Source organism: Drosophila biarmipes, chromosome 3R, assembly GCF_025231255.1.
Source record: "Drosophila biarmipes strain raj3 chromosome 3R, RU_DBia_V1.1, whole genome shotgun sequence".
NCBI lineage: Eukaryota > Metazoa > Arthropoda > Insecta > Diptera > Drosophilidae > Drosophila > Drosophila biarmipes.
The window spans coordinates 27,591,454-27,610,279 of NC_066616.1; the positions used below are offsets into that span (position 1 = coordinate 27,591,454).

Genomic DNA, 18,826 nt, shown 5'->3' on the forward strand with positions numbered 1-18,826 from the left:
ATATAAAATAAAGGTAAACTTAGCTCAAAATAAATAAATAAATCCATAAAAAGAATACCCCTAACATTTCCCTTCCATTATTTAGCAAAGTTGTGAACCCAGGTGTGTGAACAAGCTAATAGTTAGCAGAGTCACCTACCTCATGTCTATCGATAGTGGCAGACAAACATCGATATGCCCAATCCCGCCGCCTATCGATCCTATCGAACAAACATTGCCCCTTGTCCCTTCTCTATTTCTTTCTTTTCTGCGCACCACGTTTCCGATTCGACGTCAAAATGAATGCGACCCTTCCGATTTCCAAGAAACGCAAGGTAAATGTGGCGAAATGAGCCAGGATTCTCACCGGTCCGAAGTGCAGTGTCCGTGGGCTTGCTGTGCCACCCGCGTTGTGTGAAAAGGCCAGCCGGAAAGCGCCAAAAATCGCTGGTATCGGAGATAACCTCAAAGCCGATGGGCGTCCCAAAAACTTTGGAGCTCAACAACGCGTGGTGAAACAACAACAAGAAATGGGGAATACCTGGTGTTAGAATAGCGCGGTAATAATGGTTCTCCTCTTCCATCCCCCTCCATAGTTCGTTTCCGACGGCATCTTCAAGGCTGAACTGAACGAGTTCCTGACTCGCGAGCTCGCCGAGGATGGCTACTCCGGCGTGGAGGTGCGTGTGACCCCCTCGCGCACTGAGATCATCATCATGGCCACCAAGACCCAGCAGGTGCTGGGCGAGAAGGGCCGCCGCATCCGCGAGCTGACCGCCATGGTGCAGAAGCGTTTCAACTTCGAGACCGGACGCATCGAGCTGTACGCCGAGAAGGTGGCCACCCGTGGCCTCTGCGCCATCGCCCAGGCCGAGTCGCTGCGTTACAAGCTCACCGGTGGACTGGCCGTTCGTCGCGCCTGCTACGGTGTGCTCCGCTTCATCATGGAGTCGGGTGCCAAGGGCTGCGAGGTCGTCGTCTCCGGCAAGCTGCGTGGCCAGCGTGCCAAGTCGATGAAGTTCGTCGATGGCCTGATGATCCATTCGGGAGATCCGTGCAACGACTACGTCGAGACCGCCACCCGTCATGTGCTCCTCCGCCAGGGAGTGCTCGGCATCAAGGTCAAGATCATGCTGCCCTACGATCCCAAGAACAAGATCGGCCCCAAGAAGCCGCTGCCCGACAACGTGTCCGTCGTGGAGCCCAAGGAGGAGAAGATCTACGAGACGCCCGAGACCGAGTACAAGATCCCGCCGCCCAGCAAGCCACTGGACGACCTGTCCGAGGCGAAAGTTTTGTAAACCTAGTTTTACTGTTCATCCAATGAGCGACTAGCTGAAAAGAGTTGCCCTCAAATACAAACAAAACGACAGAAACAAAACAAACAAATAATAATTCAATAAACTCAATCCATAAGTAACACAAGCCGTTTGTGAAGTGCAGTGCAGAGTGCGAGGGCAGGTCCAGAAGTTGTCGGTCCGAATTGCAAACCTGTTTGCCGAAAATCTTTCAAGCCCTTGAAGAGGAGGGTGTTATAAGGCTGGAGTCCAGTTTACAGTATCCAGTAATCTTGCAGAAACATTCTTAATAGCCTCTTTTTTTAATAACTTTTAACTATATCATATTGCTATCGATTAGATCCTTTGATTTGACGACTGTATATGAAAATGGGGTAATTAACCCTTCGTTTTAAAATACCCCTGAAGTGTAATGCCTTTCCCTAAATGACAAAACTTGCCTAGTTTCAAACATATGTATAAAAATTAATTTAAATTGAGGTAGTACTGAAATAGTATTCAAATGAGACGAATTTATTATGTAGCCTAAACCATTCTACTTTTTATCTGCGAGAGCATCTAGACTTCGGCTTGCCGACTGCCACTTCCTTTCCTGTTTCGCCTCGCCTTGCCGCATATTATTTCAATTTCTTGCGAAGCGGAAATCAGCGATTAAAACGGCTCACATTTTGTCCAGTTGCCGGCTGATTTATGAGGCTGTCCTTCGGGCAACATGAGCACCGGACACTCGCATCGCCCGTGAGTTTCTGGGACCGCTGATAGCCCGCTCCTCTTATTTATCACGTTGATATGTTTATTTCCCAGCTGGCACAGTGACACGGCCCCAGGGCAATTGCAGCGCGAAAATCAACAATCGTTCAATTTATCAACATTTGCGAGATTATAGCAGCCAGCGCGGGAGAAAGAGATTTTGTTGTTCGTTTTCCCCTGCATTTTTTATTGGCGGCCAGAATTCGTGCCCGTTTGGAGCGGCCTGAAATCGCAGCTGCAGCACACGATCCTCGAATCCCGATGACAAATGGCCACATGCAACACTACTCCTCCTCCTCCGCCGCCAGCTCCTCGGCGAGGAGGTGGAGCACATTTAGGAGGAGGAACAGGCGGCTTGTCTCGGCGGCATCACGCATCAAGTTGCGATTTGCGCCATAAATCTAAATTAGCTGCCAGCTCGTCGTAGGAGAGTCGCCGCAGTTCCTGGTCGCACTATTACCCATCTATCTGGCCGCGGCCGGCTCCTCCACTTGCCCCAATCAATTAGGTGCACATAAAAGCGGACGAAACTAATTTTAAGGCCATCTCCGTGCGGCTGCGACTGTGAGAAATTTTTGTGTTTGCGGCAACTGCCCATTGTTGTTGCGGTGCATTTCAACGCTGGCATAAATCATAAAGAACCTTTTAAACACGACTTTGAACGTATGATTTCAACACAATTTGTAAATAAATTAGATCGTGATTATGGCAACATCAATATCGCCAGCAACATCAACATCAGCAGCGGCAGCAGCAGCAACGGCAACAGCAACAGGCATCCCCGCAGCAGCAACATTATTAACCGGCCAGTGTCTGGCATGTGTGGCTGCCATAGCTCTCCTACTAACTATATATTATAATGGCCCGAACAACAAAGCCGGGCCAGAAACAAAACAAAACCAAAGCCCGACAATTGCCGTCAACAAGTCTGCAATGTCGGCGGCAATGTGTTGCTGGTGTTGCGAGTCCATGTTGCCGTTGTGCGCCGGAGTGCAACATGCATATTGTCTGTCGAGGCTGCGCAGGTTCATAACTCGCCTGTCAGCTGCCAGGCTGAGTTCTGACGAAGTCGAGTAAGTCAGGTGGGACACTGTTTAGATACACTCCGGATCCTACTATAAAAGTTTTAAACTAAGAAATATTTTAGTTTTATAAATAAGAGTGTTTAAGTTCACTAGATCCTATAAAACGCACCTTAAGCTTTTTTTTTTTTTGGATCCTCAAGAATTCGCGATTTGATTTTTTTCAAGATATAACCATATGTTTTGGAAACTTATAAGACAAATATTACAGAACCTAAAGAATTCTCGTTTTTCTGGATAATTATAGATTTTGACAAAGTATTCCTCTGGAAGCTGTTTAAAGAATTATAAGGGATGTCAAAATATGGATCCTTTAAGTCATAAACATACAAGAATCCTATAGAATTCGCGTTTTTGTTGAGGTTAGCTTATAAGACATTTCAAAATCTAAAGAGTTCGTGTATTTTCTTTTAGAAGAATTATAATCGATGTCAAAATATGGGTCCTTAAAGTCTCTCTAAAGAAAAACCATAGAAAAATCTCAAGAATTCGCTTGTTTTTCTGTGTTTTGACAGGAGATTCCTTTAAGGAAAGCACTTGATAAGAAAGACATTCTTTTTCTAATACTTTTTTTCGACTACCCAAATAATGTTGGCACTTATCCAATACCCTCCTTCAGAATTATCCCCCAAAAAATCACTTTTTTCCAATAAATCCCAGCCGTTCAGAGTAATCAATGGACCCCCTTCCCATAGCGAGTGTACAATAACAATGCATCGTAACTGTAATAGTTGCAACTATTTCTGTAAGGTTGCTCGACTCTGACTATATTTGCTTTGATTTACCAACATTATTATGAGGTTTTGTGTCATGATTTTGCCATCATTATTTAGCATTAAGAAACGATGGCGCGTAATGTGTTTTTCATGTGAACTGCCAGGCCAGACGACATTTATCATCATCATCATGGATTTGGATTTGGCTTTGGATGTGGCTGTGGATTTTTCGAGCTGCAGTTCGAGCTGGGGGAGCGGGAGCTCGGTGATCACTGGTAATAGCCACGTTTGCCGGCCTCCTCCACGATCGTTTTAATGGAGGCGAGGGCTTCGCTGGCCGTGGGTTCGATCTCCCTGGCGGACAAGATGAACAGATCCTCGCTGTCCGCCGGTCCACGCAGCTCGTACGAGAAGGTGATTGGTATCTTCAGCTCGCCATGAGCCCAATCCTTCGAGCCACCGGCCGAGGGATAGATGGTCTCGTAGATACTGCCACTCCTGTAGAGCCTGCCGCTCAGTTCGTAGATCGTCTTGGCCGCCAGTTGGCCAATCTCCTTCAGATCCTGATAGTTGTCCACCCGCTCGGCGCTGTGTCCATAGGGAAACATGATCATCTGCGAGTAGCTGTGCAGGGCTATGAAGGTCCGGATGCGTTCCGACTGGACGCGGCTCCTTATGAACTCCACCATCCTTTGGGTCTCCACCTCACTTGATGCAGATGGGCCGGAGTAATCGTAGCGACAGGGATCTCCACTGGCTCCCGTCACGTTCCAGTGGAAGGGGAAGTTCCGGTTGAGATCTACACCACGGCAGATGCCGAAGAGAGCTCGGTTCTTGCGCCACATGCGATCCCCCTGAAAGGTGTACCGATAGCCGTCGGGATTTACGGTGGGGAAGATGTACCAGTTCTGGGATCGCGCCAGCTCGTGGATGGCAGGCTCCTCGGAGTTCACCAGTCGGTCAATGATATAGGTAGCCGTGGCCGGAGCTATCCACTCACGGGCATGAATACCGCTCTCCACGAAGACTGAGGTTTTGTTCTCCCCGCCAAAAGCGATCTTCACACCCTGAATGGGCCTTCCCTGGGTGCTGGCACCCAACTGGACCAGGGTAACCACCTCGGGGTGCTTCTTGGCCAGGCTCTCCAGCCAGGCGTTGATGCTCTCCAGCGAGTGATAGCGCTTCCAGTCGAATTGCTCGGGTGCTGTGCCTTCGGGAGCCACCTCGCGGTAGTTGGCGTCGATCAGGGCCTGGAAATTGTGGTTCAGCACCCTGTGGGTCACATTGTAGCTGTGCACCAGGTCATCGAAGTCCGCCACCTTGGCAGCCGTCACCATGATGGTCAGTTTTTGACCTGGCTGGCGGGCGTGACCCATGAAGGAGCACGAATCGCTGGCCAGTTCCAGGGCCTGGAAGATCCGCACATGCTCCTCGCTGGCCAACTCCACCTGGTAGATGCGGGTGTGGTCGTAGCGGGCTTGCACTGGAGCGGGCGCTGCAACTGTCTTTATCTCCTCGTCCAGGGCACACTGATCTGTCTTGGTGCAGAAGCTAGCTGGCTGGGATTCCTGGATGAGACCAACACTAACCAGGAGGAGCAGCAGCAGAGCCGGATGGGGAAGCCATCTTTTGGGTAACATCTTGAGTCTTTTAAAGTTAAAAGCTGTCTGAAATTTTTCCATTCCTATGTTGCACAGCGAAAAGTGATCTATACACACAAAAGAAAGTGGAGATAAGGAAAATTAAGATCCTAAGAAGTCGACTGATTAATACCCTGGAAAGTGGTTTGGATTTAATAGCACTGATGTGTCATTTTGTGATGTAGTGATTTTCTATAGTGATTTTTGTTTGATTTATTTAGAAAAATGCTAAGAGAATCAAATTACTGAAATTTATACATACTTCATCTGCAAAAATAATAATAATAATATTTAAAACTTATTCAAAATTTTGAAATAAATTAAAAAATTTTTTTTTTTAATTCAAAAAGAATAGTGATCGTTAGCAGCAATATGTTTTTTTCTACCGGAGCTCTGCCGCCGCTCTTGCAGAATACATGATATTTTCTGTTTTAGCTGGAAACCACTGAAGTATATTCAAAGTTCGGAGTACTATTAGCTCTATAAACTCTCCAGATTACCAACTTTACAGGGTATTCAATAAATCCAAACATTAAACTTGGGTTCTGTGACATCGATAGGAAATCTGCCGTACATATATGAAGAGCTTCACACGCCCAAGCTTCCCTCTATCGAGCTTTCGTTCCCCAACTCATCTCCGTTCTGAGGGGAACCAATCTCCCTGATCTCCGGATCCCCTTCGCCTGGCCGGCGGGTAATCGAAGTCAACGATTTATGATCACCTTTCATAACACTTCATTAGTTACATTTTTGGTAGAATTTATAGCGCAATTGCAATAGGAAAACGTTTAACGAGCTTGTTCTCGAGCGGGGAAAACGCAGAGCGGACCAAATTTGGACGGGCAATTGCCTCGATGGCAACAAGTGGATGGCGATGGCGCAACATGGGTCCAAGTCCAGTGCCAGGCCGATCCAATCCGATCCGAACCGATGCGATGCGATGTAACCATGTTACCATGTCGCCGAGTTGCGTCTTCGTTTCCACTTGTTCGCCGGCGCAGGAACCAATTAAACCAACGTGCTCAGATATTTTGGTGCTGCTAATGGAGCTTAAATGGCAATGTGGTCCAAGGTTTCTCCACGGAGATCTTCTTCTCCGAATGTGGAAAAATTGTCAAATAATTTAATTCATTTTCATTTAGTTTATTACTGAAAAGTTCAGGAAAATTTAATTTGCTTAGATAACATCTACATCTAAAAAGCAATTAATTATAATAGCCATTTTGATTGATTATGGCTTCCTTTAACACTCTTCGTTTTGAGAAGTTTTCTCACTCAATTTGCAACTGCATAACATGGTGTTATGCAACTGCTACTCCGCCATCGCAATCCATCCAACCAATCCGTTCATATACGAAAATTCATTTCTCTTAATTGACTTAACGTGACTTGGACTTGAGAAAAACCAATTACAAAGCCACATTAATATCTGGCAACAGTTTGCCGCTTTTTGAGCAACACAATTATGTGCCTGGCATGCAACCGAAATTTTAATTAAGAAAATAATTTTCGGATTGGGGGTGGTTTGGTTTTTTTCTTGTCTTTGGTGGGGGCGCATTTTTTTCGGCGTGGGCGGCTTATGCACAAAATAATCTTATCAAACATTTTGGCAATTAATTCGACAGAATGACAGCGGGGTTAGCCAGCGGGGCGATGGGGAATTAGATCCGCAAACAGAAGCTGCGGATTGGCCAGTTGCCCATAAAAGCATTTTAATTTCTTAATTTACCACGAACTATAAATCATGGCCTTAGGTGTTTTGGCCATATAGTGTAAGCCACCTTGCAGTGGCATTCGCATTCGCACCATTTTCCACCATTTCGCAGTCGCTATGGAAATGCCTTCCATCTTTTCCTGTGACTTGAGGTACTGAGAAAAAAATATAACAGAGCTCTGTATAATAAAATAAAATATTTTGCAGTAATAATATTAATTTTTTATAAGCTAAAAATATAAATATGAAAAAGTTTAAGACCGATCTTTTAAGCTTATTAAGCCCTTACTAAATTTTTTTAATAATAATCGTTTAGATCCTAAAAAGTGTTCTGTTTAAAATGTTAATTTTTGAATGTATTTAAAAATTCGAATTTAAAAATGTTTGGAGTATCCTGGTGGTAAAAGTAGTAAACTTATGGACCAGGAAATATCGGAATCTATAAAAGATGAAGATGGAAAATTTGGTAAGGAGGCTACGGATGTGTTGAATTATAAATCTTAAAAACAGAAAACAGATAAATAAGACAGACAGATAGACAACATATATAATTCTCGTTTCAAAATATCTTACCAGAATTTGGGTGGATTTTTAAAAATGATATTTATATTTGTTACGAAAAAGTGCAAGGTTTTATTTTATTTTTCCAGTGCATCCTCCATGGCAGCTTGGGTGTTGTAAAAATACCAAAAATACCTGGCTGCCGTGTTGGTCACGTCTTGGCCGCCTGTCTGGACCAGCGGCTTCATTAGGTGATGCTTGTACATATTAATTAAAATGTGTATCCCGCAGATACACTCGTATAAGTGCACCGGCGAGTGCCGTAGATGGCGGGGCACTAAATCATCTCCCCGAGCAATGCAATGCAATGCACGGGCAATGCAATGCGACTATTTGCACTGCTTTCGCATATGGAAATCGTTGCAACACGCCGAGTTTTCCAACTGCCCGCTATGTTTGCGTTAATTGGCCACACTTTCTGGGGACCGGGCTGCGATGCCAAAAGAATGAAGCCAATTCAAATTGAACAATTACAATTACGAAAAAATCTTAGTCGTCATTGCCTTCTTTTTGGCCACATAAATCAAGGAAATGTCAGAAATTTGCCATGACTTGTCGCGCGTCTGGGCTTTGGCCGCCAAATTAATGCAATTTCGTGTAAATTACTCATTAAAATCGAAATAAATTTCCAGTGGAAGGCATAAATCACGCCTTATAGAGCGCTACAAGAGGCACAAAGAAATAACAAAAAACCCAACAGAAAACTCAACTAAACAAAAGTCTCGATTACCCCGGCAGCGCCGGGTTGTAAATGAAATTTTCATTCGACGGAGGGGGAAAATTGGGGGGAAAACTCCAATTAGATATTTTATTGCTAATGTGAGCTTGTCAGATGTGAGCCTGGCCAACTCGAGTGTCCAGCTCGGCTGTCCAATGTGTTCGCTGCCTGTCTACATCAATTAAAAGCGCATTTGACAATGATATTTGTACTTGGGCTCGGTCTCTGGTTTCTGGGGGGGTAGATCGCTTATTTCGGTAATTATAGATCAGCTGCCAAACTGCCAGCCCAGCGGAAAAGTGTGCCCTCTTGCTATATATCTTATAGTTATATATACTGTGCCAGCAACTGGAAAGATTGGGCCAATGGATCGATGTTGTGTGTGCTTTTTGGGCCGGCAACAACATTGTTGCACCGCCAACAGGCCAACCAGCCAGCCAGCAAATTATCAGCGGGCCAAAACAAATGTAAAAATGTTTGAATTCGTAACAAACACACTCAGTGGCCATATTCGTTGGGCCAAACTAATGACGTGGCTCGCTGGCCGGTGTTTTAATTGTGAAATGCCGTGCAATAAATTGCAAGATGGCCAAAAAACCGAATGAACCAGCCAGCTTACGGTGGCATAAAAAGGAAAAATAGGCTTTAATTTCAGTTGTTTCAGAAATATTCATAAGGAATTTTAATACAAATAAAAAAAAAAGTTATTAACAATTTTAAAAGAAATATTTTGTCTTTACTTTAAGTTATTATTTTATTTTTATTTCATAAAATAAAGATTTAACATTTAAGACATAATATCTTATAGAATTCGTTAAAGGTACAAAGCAATAACCAATCTACATTCAAAAATTATTTACATAATTAAAACATTATTGACATTTTAAAACATTTTCTTTAGTTTAGTTTATTATTCTTAACCCTTTTTTAGGAGAAGTTCTTTTTTCTAATTTATTAAAAGAAAAATACATATCAGCATCATATTTAAACAATTATTTTTCTTTCTTTCTTCATTTTAAATATTAATACCAATAAAAACCTCAAAATATGTGTTAACTTTTTTTTAAGTTTATGGGCCTGCAAGATGTTACCTCCTAATCTTGTTTTATTCAACAAAATAAATACTTTTTTTTATCAAGTTTGTATATTTCGGAATTTCTTACCCTAAAAAAAAAACATTTTTCAAGTTCGAAAAATATTATTTGTATTATTTTCCCCCAAAACTGGACCCAAAACTAGACCCATTGTATGGCGGGCAGAGCGAGCCCAATATCCTGAGTGCAACTGCAATTCAATTACAGCTCAATTTCATGGCAGCAGCGGAGAGCCATGGCCATTTAGAGAGCACGGCGACAATTTGTTTATGGAACCGCCGCGGACTTTAAATGGTCCGGTGCATAAATCACTCGCTCTCGGCTCCGATCAACCCCGATTGTCAATTGGCAATACCAATATATACCGCCTGTAATTGGGAAGGCGGAGCTGGCCCCCCAAAACATCACCCACCAGGGCAGAGCTCCTCTTTCTCAGCTACTTGGTACGCTGCAAAATTCGCATGGCAAAACAATTTGCATGGATCTCTGATCCAATTGCAATTAGGCTGGCGTGTTGCCCTCAGGACAGCCATTGTGCGGCAGCAACATGCCGCAGAGTTGCTAACTGTTGCCACTTAATTTCTTAATTCACCATTGCGTGCTGGCATCCAGTACTAATGACATCATTTGCCAGCCTAGAACGGCTTAGGCCACATAACTAATACTCCGTAGGGTTGGATTCTTTGGGAATTACCTTTAGTATTTGGCATTATCCTTTGGCCCGGCGACTGGCGGCAGCAAGTGGCACATTGCATGCCACTTGCAATACCCATTGCAACACACCGGCAACTCTAGCCATGAGCAACTCATAAATGTGGCCGGCACAAGGCGAACGCAAAACGACTTCCTGCTCCTCGAACATGTCATGGCGGGCCAACGAACATGCAACAACAGCACACATGTGGCAGTAGTGCACTGTGAGAAAATGCAGGAAAAAATCTATGAATTTTTAAAGGCTTATTTTCAATGTGAAGCTCTTTATATTTATTCATTCATATGATTTTACTAACTTTTGCGGAATGGAAACTAAATTAGAAAACAGTTTTTAAAAAAAATTTACATGAGGTTAAATTATACGGACGGACAAATAAATTTCCTTAATGTGTTCTTAATTTTACAAGCCAAAACTATTTATAAAGCAACTAGCCAAAAGCTTTCAACCGCCCAATATCTAATATGTTATTAAGAGTGCTGATTTTGCGGAAAAAAACATTTAACTCAATGAGTTGAGTTAACCCCACATTGAGAAATCGGTCTCTGTTGGTTTCCAACGAAATTTAATTTTCTTGACAGAGATTACTTGGAAAAAGTGTAGGTACTTACTGATTTACAAAATACATTTAAGAATATCGCACTTGTGCTTTATTTTCAGCGAATTATACTTAAGTGGCTGGATTTTTTCTCAAGTGTAGCACCATATTTCATGCACGCAGGCGCCTCTTCAAAAAGTCGGTTGCTGCTGCTGCTGCTGTTGCTGTGCTGCCTCATCTTTAGCGGCCTCTTCACTCAATAAAAATCTCTGGCAAAAATGTTGCTTACGAAAATGCAACAACCACCGCATGCCAACATGATTTTTCTTGCTTTTTCATTATTGTATTGCGACATTTTTGCGTTGGTTGCTGCTCTGCAAAATCAAAGCACGCCAGCAGCAGCAGCAACAGCAACATGCACAGCAGCAACATCATCAGCAGCGACATCGCAGCAGCAACGAATCGCTGGCGAAAAATGTGCGCGCGATAAATTTATGTTGGCAACATCAAATCGACGTAAATTACGCGACGCCTGGTTACCAGGCTGCCAGTTAGCCAGGCGGCGCTTTGGCTGTTAAATTCTTGGCTCAAAGGGGGCAGAGCAATCGGCAATCGTGGCCAGCAGACTGGGGCAGATGCTGCTCGAAAGAGCCAAGACGGAGTGACTCTAGCAACACATTAATTCACGCGTACTTAACACGACCAATGGCACTGTGGGCAAAGAGTGGTAAGTAGGATAAAAGTCTTAAATGTCCATATTTTTGGCTTGTACTTGAACCCAGGTTAACTTAATACATTTTTTTAATGAAGAAGTTTACATGGGCTTAACATATTTTATATAGGTTTACCGATTTTATTTATCGTTTTCGTTCTATATAAAAATAATTATTATCTATATTTTTTAAAAATTTAAATAGTTTTAAAATCTTTTTCACTAAAAAAAATCTCTGAATCATATATGCCAAGACTAAAAATATTTTTATACATTTTTTTTGGGGAAGTCTCCTACTACTTTTGTATTTTTTTTTTTTTTACAAAACCACTCTTTAGTAAAAACTTATTAATGCTCAATTTATAAATGTTGGAAATGCACATACTATTTTATTAGATTTTCAAATGTGCTTAAAAAATAGTGTTTCCAGCCCACTGTGCACCGTGGCCATTCAGGTTGCTGCTGTTGCTGGTTGTCATCCCATCTGTAATACAAACGCATGCCTTGATTGTGGGGGCAGGGGCAAGGGGCTCGGAATAGAGGACAGGCTGCGGGCAAATTGCTGTTTGTAATTGATTTAAATACGTTGACGTTGCGTGGCAAATAACTCAGGCCGCTGCCCGAGTCGAGTTGATTATATGGCCCGGACATTGCTGCTTAATTGTTGCCACACAACCCCAGAACTTTCCCAAGGAGCCGAGCTGGAGTTGTGCCCCAATGCCATCCAATTGGCTTTATCATTATCTGGCTGGCGTGAAAGCAAACAACGGCGGAGCACAACAGTCGCCAATTATCGTTTTGATTAATGCTCGCTGCCAAAATGGATTTTCATAAGCGCTTTTCACCATTTCTTCCCATCAATTATCATAAATACAAACAAATTTGCAATAAACTGCACAGCACGCAGCGGTGAAGGCAATTTTCCAGCGTCGGGTTAAAGGCAACAAACAGCACTTCCAGGCACAACAGCAACACCATGGGCCAAACAACTTCAATTACAATCACGTCAACATCATTTTCAACGCAACGAGATATATTTCTATTAGCCGAATTAATGTCAGCATAATTAATCACATCCAATAATGTTCACCGAGCCAGGCAGCAGCAGCGGCAACAGCAACGTGCAACTTGCAACTAGCAACCAGCAACATCTCCTCTCAGGGTCAACAGTTCGTGTTGCACCTTTCCAGCGAAAATCCAGCGGGACCTTCACACTTTTGTTTATTGGCCACAATGCGTAGGTTGTAGCCGGGGGCATTTTATATGGCTTGGACCAGCGAGATGGGCCAGAGACTCCTTGAGGAGCCAGCAGAGCTAATGCAATTTGATTGTTGGCCCGGTGTTTCGCCTGACCAAGACGAATTTCTTGGCCAGATGATAACGCTGGCAGATGCATAATTGCAATGCCGGCAAAAGAAATAATCTTGGGAAATTGCTGTAGTAAATGCCAAGCATTTCTTCACTTTATATACGAATTTACATCGAATATTAACTTCAGGCATACCAAAAACAATTTGCTTACAATAATAATAAATGAATTAAAAAACTCATGCAAGCAGCTGCTTCGTGATAATTTAAAGATTTAATATAATGGATTTTAAGATTTTCAAAATACATTTTTTAAAAGTTTTAAAATTTGTTTTTAAAGTATAACGTGCTTGTAATGTTGAAATAAATAATGAACTTTATGTTCAAGTCAAAATTTTGTATTGAAATATTTCAAAGTTATTGATTTTTCCACACTAAGGAATATATTTTTCAATCCATTTCCATATCTTATTAAATTTTCTCAGTCTACACATATCCCGAACCCTAAGTCTATCCTATCTTTACAGCCATTCCACAGTTTCTATCCAGCTGTTTAAAGGCGTTTCCACGTCAGATTCTGGATCGCTTATTTTTTTTGTTTCTCAGGTTTCTTGATTTATTTGGCATAATTTTTTTATTGGCAGTTTCAACACGTTGATGGCTATCAATTTGCACAAATTAAAAATTAATTGCAAATTTATGGCTTTTAATTTACTTATCGCTTGATTTATGCCCCGGCCACGGCAGCCAAAATACTTTTTATGATTTAAAGCTCAGTCGGCCAGTGCGCAGATTTGTTTCTTTTTATTGATTTTATTTTCATTTTTTCGGTGGTCCAACTGGCTGCACTTAGAATAGCTAAAAGCCAGGCAATTTAACTGAAATTAATTGCCAGCATTTTATATTTTTATTTCGAGCATTTGAGAGCTGATAAAAAAGCAGTCCAACTTGAGCTCGATTAGATCAAGCGGAAGTGGCATGTCAACGTCACATTAAGGCCAAAATTGTATAAAAACTAAACTAAATCAAAAAGAAATAAACTAAAGCAAACGGAAAATGCAATTTGCAAATTTTACTTGCATTTTTCTAACAATATTTGGCCAATTTATACGAAGACCTCGAAGGTCTCGAATTATTCAAAGGCAGAAGCAGAAACGATAAAAGCCAAACGACTGGCAAAAAGGCAGCCACGACCATGACGTCGAGTGGCCAATTGTTTTGGGCCAGGCCCAGATCACTGGACCATTGCCACCAGTAGCAGAAAAATGCAACAATAAATCTCATTTTATGCAGAGCGCAGAGCGGACGGCCCTTTTATAGGTAACGCTAATGTGGCCAAAAAATTGAACTTGACATTTGAATGCCCAATTAACCATGACGTCCAAGTGGACCGAAGAGTTCGCAGAGAGATCCTGGACAGTACCAATGCCAATGGCCAATGGTAACGGCCGCTACCATTTCCAGGTCAAGTTTTTGGGCATTCCGATGCGTTATGCCCCCAGTGGCTTTATTGCGGCAATCCGGGCCTTGTGGGGTGCTCGAGAGGGGTCCATGTCCTGGCCCTCCTCCTACTCCTCTGGATCCTCCCGCTCCCCCAGCTTCCTGCTAATTAACCCACTTTCATAGACCGACCAACCGACCGAGCGACCTTTTTCTGCTCTTCTCCCAGACTGGCTCTTTTATCTCAGCCATTCGAATCGCTGCGGTAAAAATTTGCCTGTCATAAAATGCCTATGGAACTGGCCAAAGCTCAACTATGTCGAATGCTCTAAAAAGTGGGTATATTAGATATAAGAATTTTCATAATTTAATATATTTTAATGGGTTACAAAATGGAATAGAAAATATATATATTAGGTAATACAAAATATGTGGCTTTTTTAAATATCATTACCAAATATTAATGTTAAGATAGAAAATATGAAATATTTCAGATGTTTTATAGGTCATTAAAAAAGGAAAGAAATCAATGTTTAAAATTCTTAAAAAAATTATAATTATTGAAATTGCATACTAAAAATTTATAAAAATACAAAACAATATTTTTTCCCTGGTTCTATTCTATTTTAAGGGTAGATTATAATGTTTAATTAATATTCTCTTTTAAAATGTAAATGTTTTTATTGAAAATCTATGTTATTAAAATGTGTATCTTGTATAAAGAAGGGTATCTCTCGGATTAATATCTCCTTTGCCTCAGTTATTTTTACTATTTCGATGCGAGTGCAATTCTCACGCGGCGGCTGATCCCCAGTTCACGCAGAGTCGGCTTTTTTCGGCCGGTCTTGGCCTGCTCCGGCTGGAGATGATTATAAAATTGCGATAAATATTTATACCGCTCTTAGATTTATGGTGATTCATATCACCAGTCGGCCGGGCATCGGGTAACAGGTAACGTTCGTAAACATTTTTATTAGCAATAATTGCACAATTTTCCATGTGGTTCATTTGCGTGTGCGATCCGCTGATCGCAGGAAAATGCAAACAAAACTGGCCGAAGCCAACTGTCATCAATCATGGAATCACGGCGATAAGCCAACTTCCTGGCCTTGGCAGCCCCAAGGGTCAAGCCCAAATGACCATAATTGCCAAGTGTTGGCGCAGAATGGCGAGAAAAGTCAAATGCCACATTTGAATAATTCAAATTATGTGCAATCAATTCGGTTAAAGGTCTTCTAGCACTAGCCTGATTTCCAGAGCAAATTGTCATGGCCGCAAGCCCAGCTCCAAAACCTAACTGTATTTATTAATAATTTATATTATTTGTTTATAGAAGGCCGACACTCCAGCGAAGGCCAATGCTGCTCACTTGGCTAATGCTGTGCCATAACTTAATGGCCGATTTGCTTTCAAATCAGAACCCTCAGGAAAAACCATTTGCTGGCATTGAAAATAATTAAATGTTTTCATAATTTATTTGGCATTTTCAGCCATAATTTGCTTCGGAAATAGCAAGAGATATTTTTCTACAAAGTTGCTGCAGATACAAACAGTTTCGGCCAGATAAATAGTTTCGAGATTATCAAAAAAAAAAAATTCTATATTTGTGCTTAAATATTTAAAATATTATAAATATAAAATATTTCTTTATATTTTTGAGTAGCTTATTCTTAATTATTTAAAATGAAATAAAGTTTCAAAATGAAATTTCTAGCCTTTTTTTTACAAAGAATTAATTTTAACCTCCACATTTTAAAGGCTAAAGGTTATAACTTGTACTGCTCCTGTTACTTTAAGCATACCTATAAGTAAATAAATTAAATAAACAAAAGTGCTCCACATTTGTTGGCCGCTTAACAAGTAAAAAAGTCAACTACATTTTCATGTGTAATTGGGTGCCGAGCCAGATCAACCCAAATTTCTGGGGTGACTGCTAAGTGTTTTGTCTTGTAATTTACAAATGCAAAATAGCCGAATGTGACAAAATGCATTCGCCTGACAATTTATCGTGTTGCCTGCTTCCTTGGCGATTGGGCCAAGTTAAGTTGCTGGATCTGTTGGATACTCGAACACCCCCCACACCCATCCCTGGACCTCCTGGAGCTGCGAAAAAACTAGTTTACGCATTTTGCGTGTGCAAACAGACATTGATAGGCGATGTGGATTTATATTTATGGGCCTAGCCGGGCGTGGCCTTGATCTAGAATTTCAGTTTTGCCGGCCCGAGCGTTTTTCCGATGTTTTCATTTTCATTTTCATTTACGTTTTTAGAGCCGCACAACGCGGCGTATGTGTGATGTGCGCTGGCGCTGTGATCTCGGGCGATCTGAGGCGATCTCAGGTGAGTTAAGGTGATGTTTTCGTGTTCGCCGCTTGCACTTGCGTAATCGCACAGATCGGGGTGCTAAGTACCGGTTTAAATGCCGGCCCAGACCAGTTAGCTGGTTTCTATATATTTTATGCATCTGAACTGAAGCGCCCGCCTGTGGAAACGCGTGCGATTATTTTACCCACTTCTCCGTGTATACCTCTCTGCACTTGTAATTTATTGAGAAATTTAATTGAATTCGCATGCTCGCCAACCGGTCGCATAATATTTTTGTCCACCCGATTACACATTGAGCAATTGCCCGGCCGATCACATACGTTTTTCCCCAACGTTAATAACAGTTTTCACGCACGCAGTTGGTGGAAAAACATTCTTTGAAAATAATACATCAACTGTTTTTATGATGGTGCACTGGAAAAATGTTTAGTGATTAAACTAGCCAAGATTATCTCTTTTATTAACGTTATTTTATCAACAAAAAAGTTAATAATGATTTTTTTAATTTTATTATATCTTTTTTATATGTCACAATATATTACCCATTTTATAAATAGTTTAGCTAGACAATGGCTTAAAGAAATACCTTTATTACTAATTTTTCTTTAACTAAGTTTTTTCTGGGTGTACTTTCTTAGCTTGTCCCTATAAAGAGCCACAAAACTGATTCTTGTTCATTCTTTTCCTCAAATTCAACGAAATTACATCATGTTCCGCTTGGGCTTAATTCTAATATTAATTTTTTGCCTGGCTGTTATTATCCTGGCTTACGAAATGGACTCGGACTCTTTGCAGGATCAATACGAAAAGGAGCAGTTTAATTTACGCAAAAGTAGGTTATTTTTCCACATATTTTGCATAACTAATTCAAATGGTTATGGTAACAATTCTTAGAAATTTGCCTCCAAGGCCCGGAATATGGAAAGTGCAAAGGTCGCCGCACCCTGTGGTACTACAATACCAACAGGTCCAAGTGCCAGACCTTTACCTACTCCAATTGCGGTGGCAATGGCAACCTTTTTTACACCTACGAAAGTTGCAAGGAATTCTGCGGTAAATACAACTGGCATAAAGGTCCTCCTGTCAAGGAACGTCGTCGTATGGCTGCTGCCAGAAATAAGCAGCTTGATAAAATTCCACAATAAATTTAACTTGAGTTACTTAACTTATGTTTACTTAGAAATATTAAATACAAATATAAAATAAACTTGCCTGTTTTCTTCTAATTACTTTTATAAATTTAATTACTTAGGTTAAACAAACCACATTTTCATTAGCCAGAAAACGTATAAATACCTCGGGATATGTTTTAGCCAATTTTAGAGAACCTTTTGAGTTCCAATGAGTCAGAGATGAAAGTGGTTATTATTGCATTGGGCCTTTTGGCAATTTTTGTGTCAACTGTTCAGCCTGCTGGAAAAAGAAATGGTGAGTTTATAATTTATTAGAAATATTAGTCTTAAAGTATTTATTTTACAGCACTTTGCTATCTGCCCCACGAGTTTGGTAAATGTGGAGGTCATCGCTTAATGTGGGCCTTTTCCAATAATCAAGGAAAATGCGTTCCATTTGTTTTCTCCAACTGTGGCGGCAATGAAAATCGCTTCTATACCCAGGAAAAGTGTGAAAGAACTTGCGCCATAATTAATCAACGATTTGTTGTTGCCAATTAATTGTTGGAAAAATTATTTAAAAAAAAAATATATATAAAAAGTATTTAAAACTATTTTTAGCGGTACACAACAGCTTTACATAATTTCTTTTCAATTTTCCTTCTTTTATACATTTATCTAAACAATACAGAACACATTTTCATTAGTTGGAAAGCGAACTGAGGTATAAATACACAGAACCTTTGTTTCCCCAGTTTAGTCTATAATCTCAGTTTGTAGTATGAGAGTTTTTGTTATATTTCTAGTTTTCTTTTCGATCTTTGTGACTGCTATAAGGTCCTCTGATAATCGAAATCGTAAGTTATTACATTGAGAAAAGAAAAAAGATGGTCAAACATTTGTACTTGTAGTACAAAGATTAAGATTATTTAAATGTTGTTTTCCAATTTCTTAGCCATTTGTTTCATGCTGTTCGATGCCGGCCACTGTGAATACCATCGAGTTGTGTGGTCTTTCTCCTTTTATGAGGACGAGTGCATCAGGGTGCTCTACTCAGGATGTGGAGGCAATCGAAACCGCTTTAACACAAAAGCTCAATGTGAACATTTTTGTGAACTACAACCAT

At 41.1% G+C, this 18,826-nt stretch overlaps 4 protein-coding genes across 4 annotated transcripts; 3 read left to right on the forward strand and 1 right to left on the reverse strand.

Annotated features, from left to right (window-relative positions):
- The first annotated feature begins 198 nt into the window (after positions 1-198).
- On the forward strand, positions 199-1,404 carry LOC108024679 (40S ribosomal protein S3). Its single transcript, XM_017094749.3, has 2 exons — positions 199-314; positions 576-1,404. Exons 1-2 carry the CDS (start codon positions 279-281, stop codon positions 1,278-1,280), a joined length of 741 nt encoding a protein of 246 aa, XP_016950238.1. The 5' UTR covers positions 199-278; the 3' UTR covers positions 1,281-1,404.
- A 2,428-nt stretch (positions 1,405-3,832) lies between these two features.
- LOC108024677 (zinc carboxypeptidase) lies at positions 3,833-5,537 on the reverse strand. Its single transcript, XM_017094747.3, has one exon. It carries the CDS (start codon positions 5,505-5,507, stop codon positions 4,095-4,097), a length of 1,413 nt encoding a protein of 470 aa, XP_016950236.1. The 5' UTR covers positions 5,508-5,537; the 3' UTR covers positions 3,833-4,094.
- An 11,742-nt stretch (positions 5,538-17,279) lies between these two features.
- Positions 17,280-17,795, forward strand: LOC108024478 (PI-stichotoxin-Hmg3d). Its single transcript, XM_017094398.3, has 2 exons — positions 17,280-17,420; positions 17,483-17,795. The coding sequence occupies exons 1-2, from the start codon at positions 17,297-17,299 to the stop codon at positions 17,731-17,733; spliced, it is 375 nt and encodes a 124-aa protein (XP_016949887.1). The 5' UTR covers positions 17,280-17,296; the 3' UTR covers positions 17,734-17,795.
- Positions 17,796-17,917: 122 nt separating this feature from the next.
- LOC108024463 (kunitz-like toxin PcKuz2) lies at positions 17,918-18,314 on the forward strand. The gene is made up of 2 exons (XM_017094381.2): positions 17,918-18,016; positions 18,068-18,314. The coding sequence occupies exons 1-2, from the start codon at positions 17,941-17,943 to the stop codon at positions 18,259-18,261; spliced, it is 270 nt and encodes an 89-aa protein (XP_016949870.1). The 5' UTR covers positions 17,918-17,940; the 3' UTR covers positions 18,262-18,314.
- The last annotated feature ends 512 nt before the right edge of the window (positions 18,315-18,826 follow it).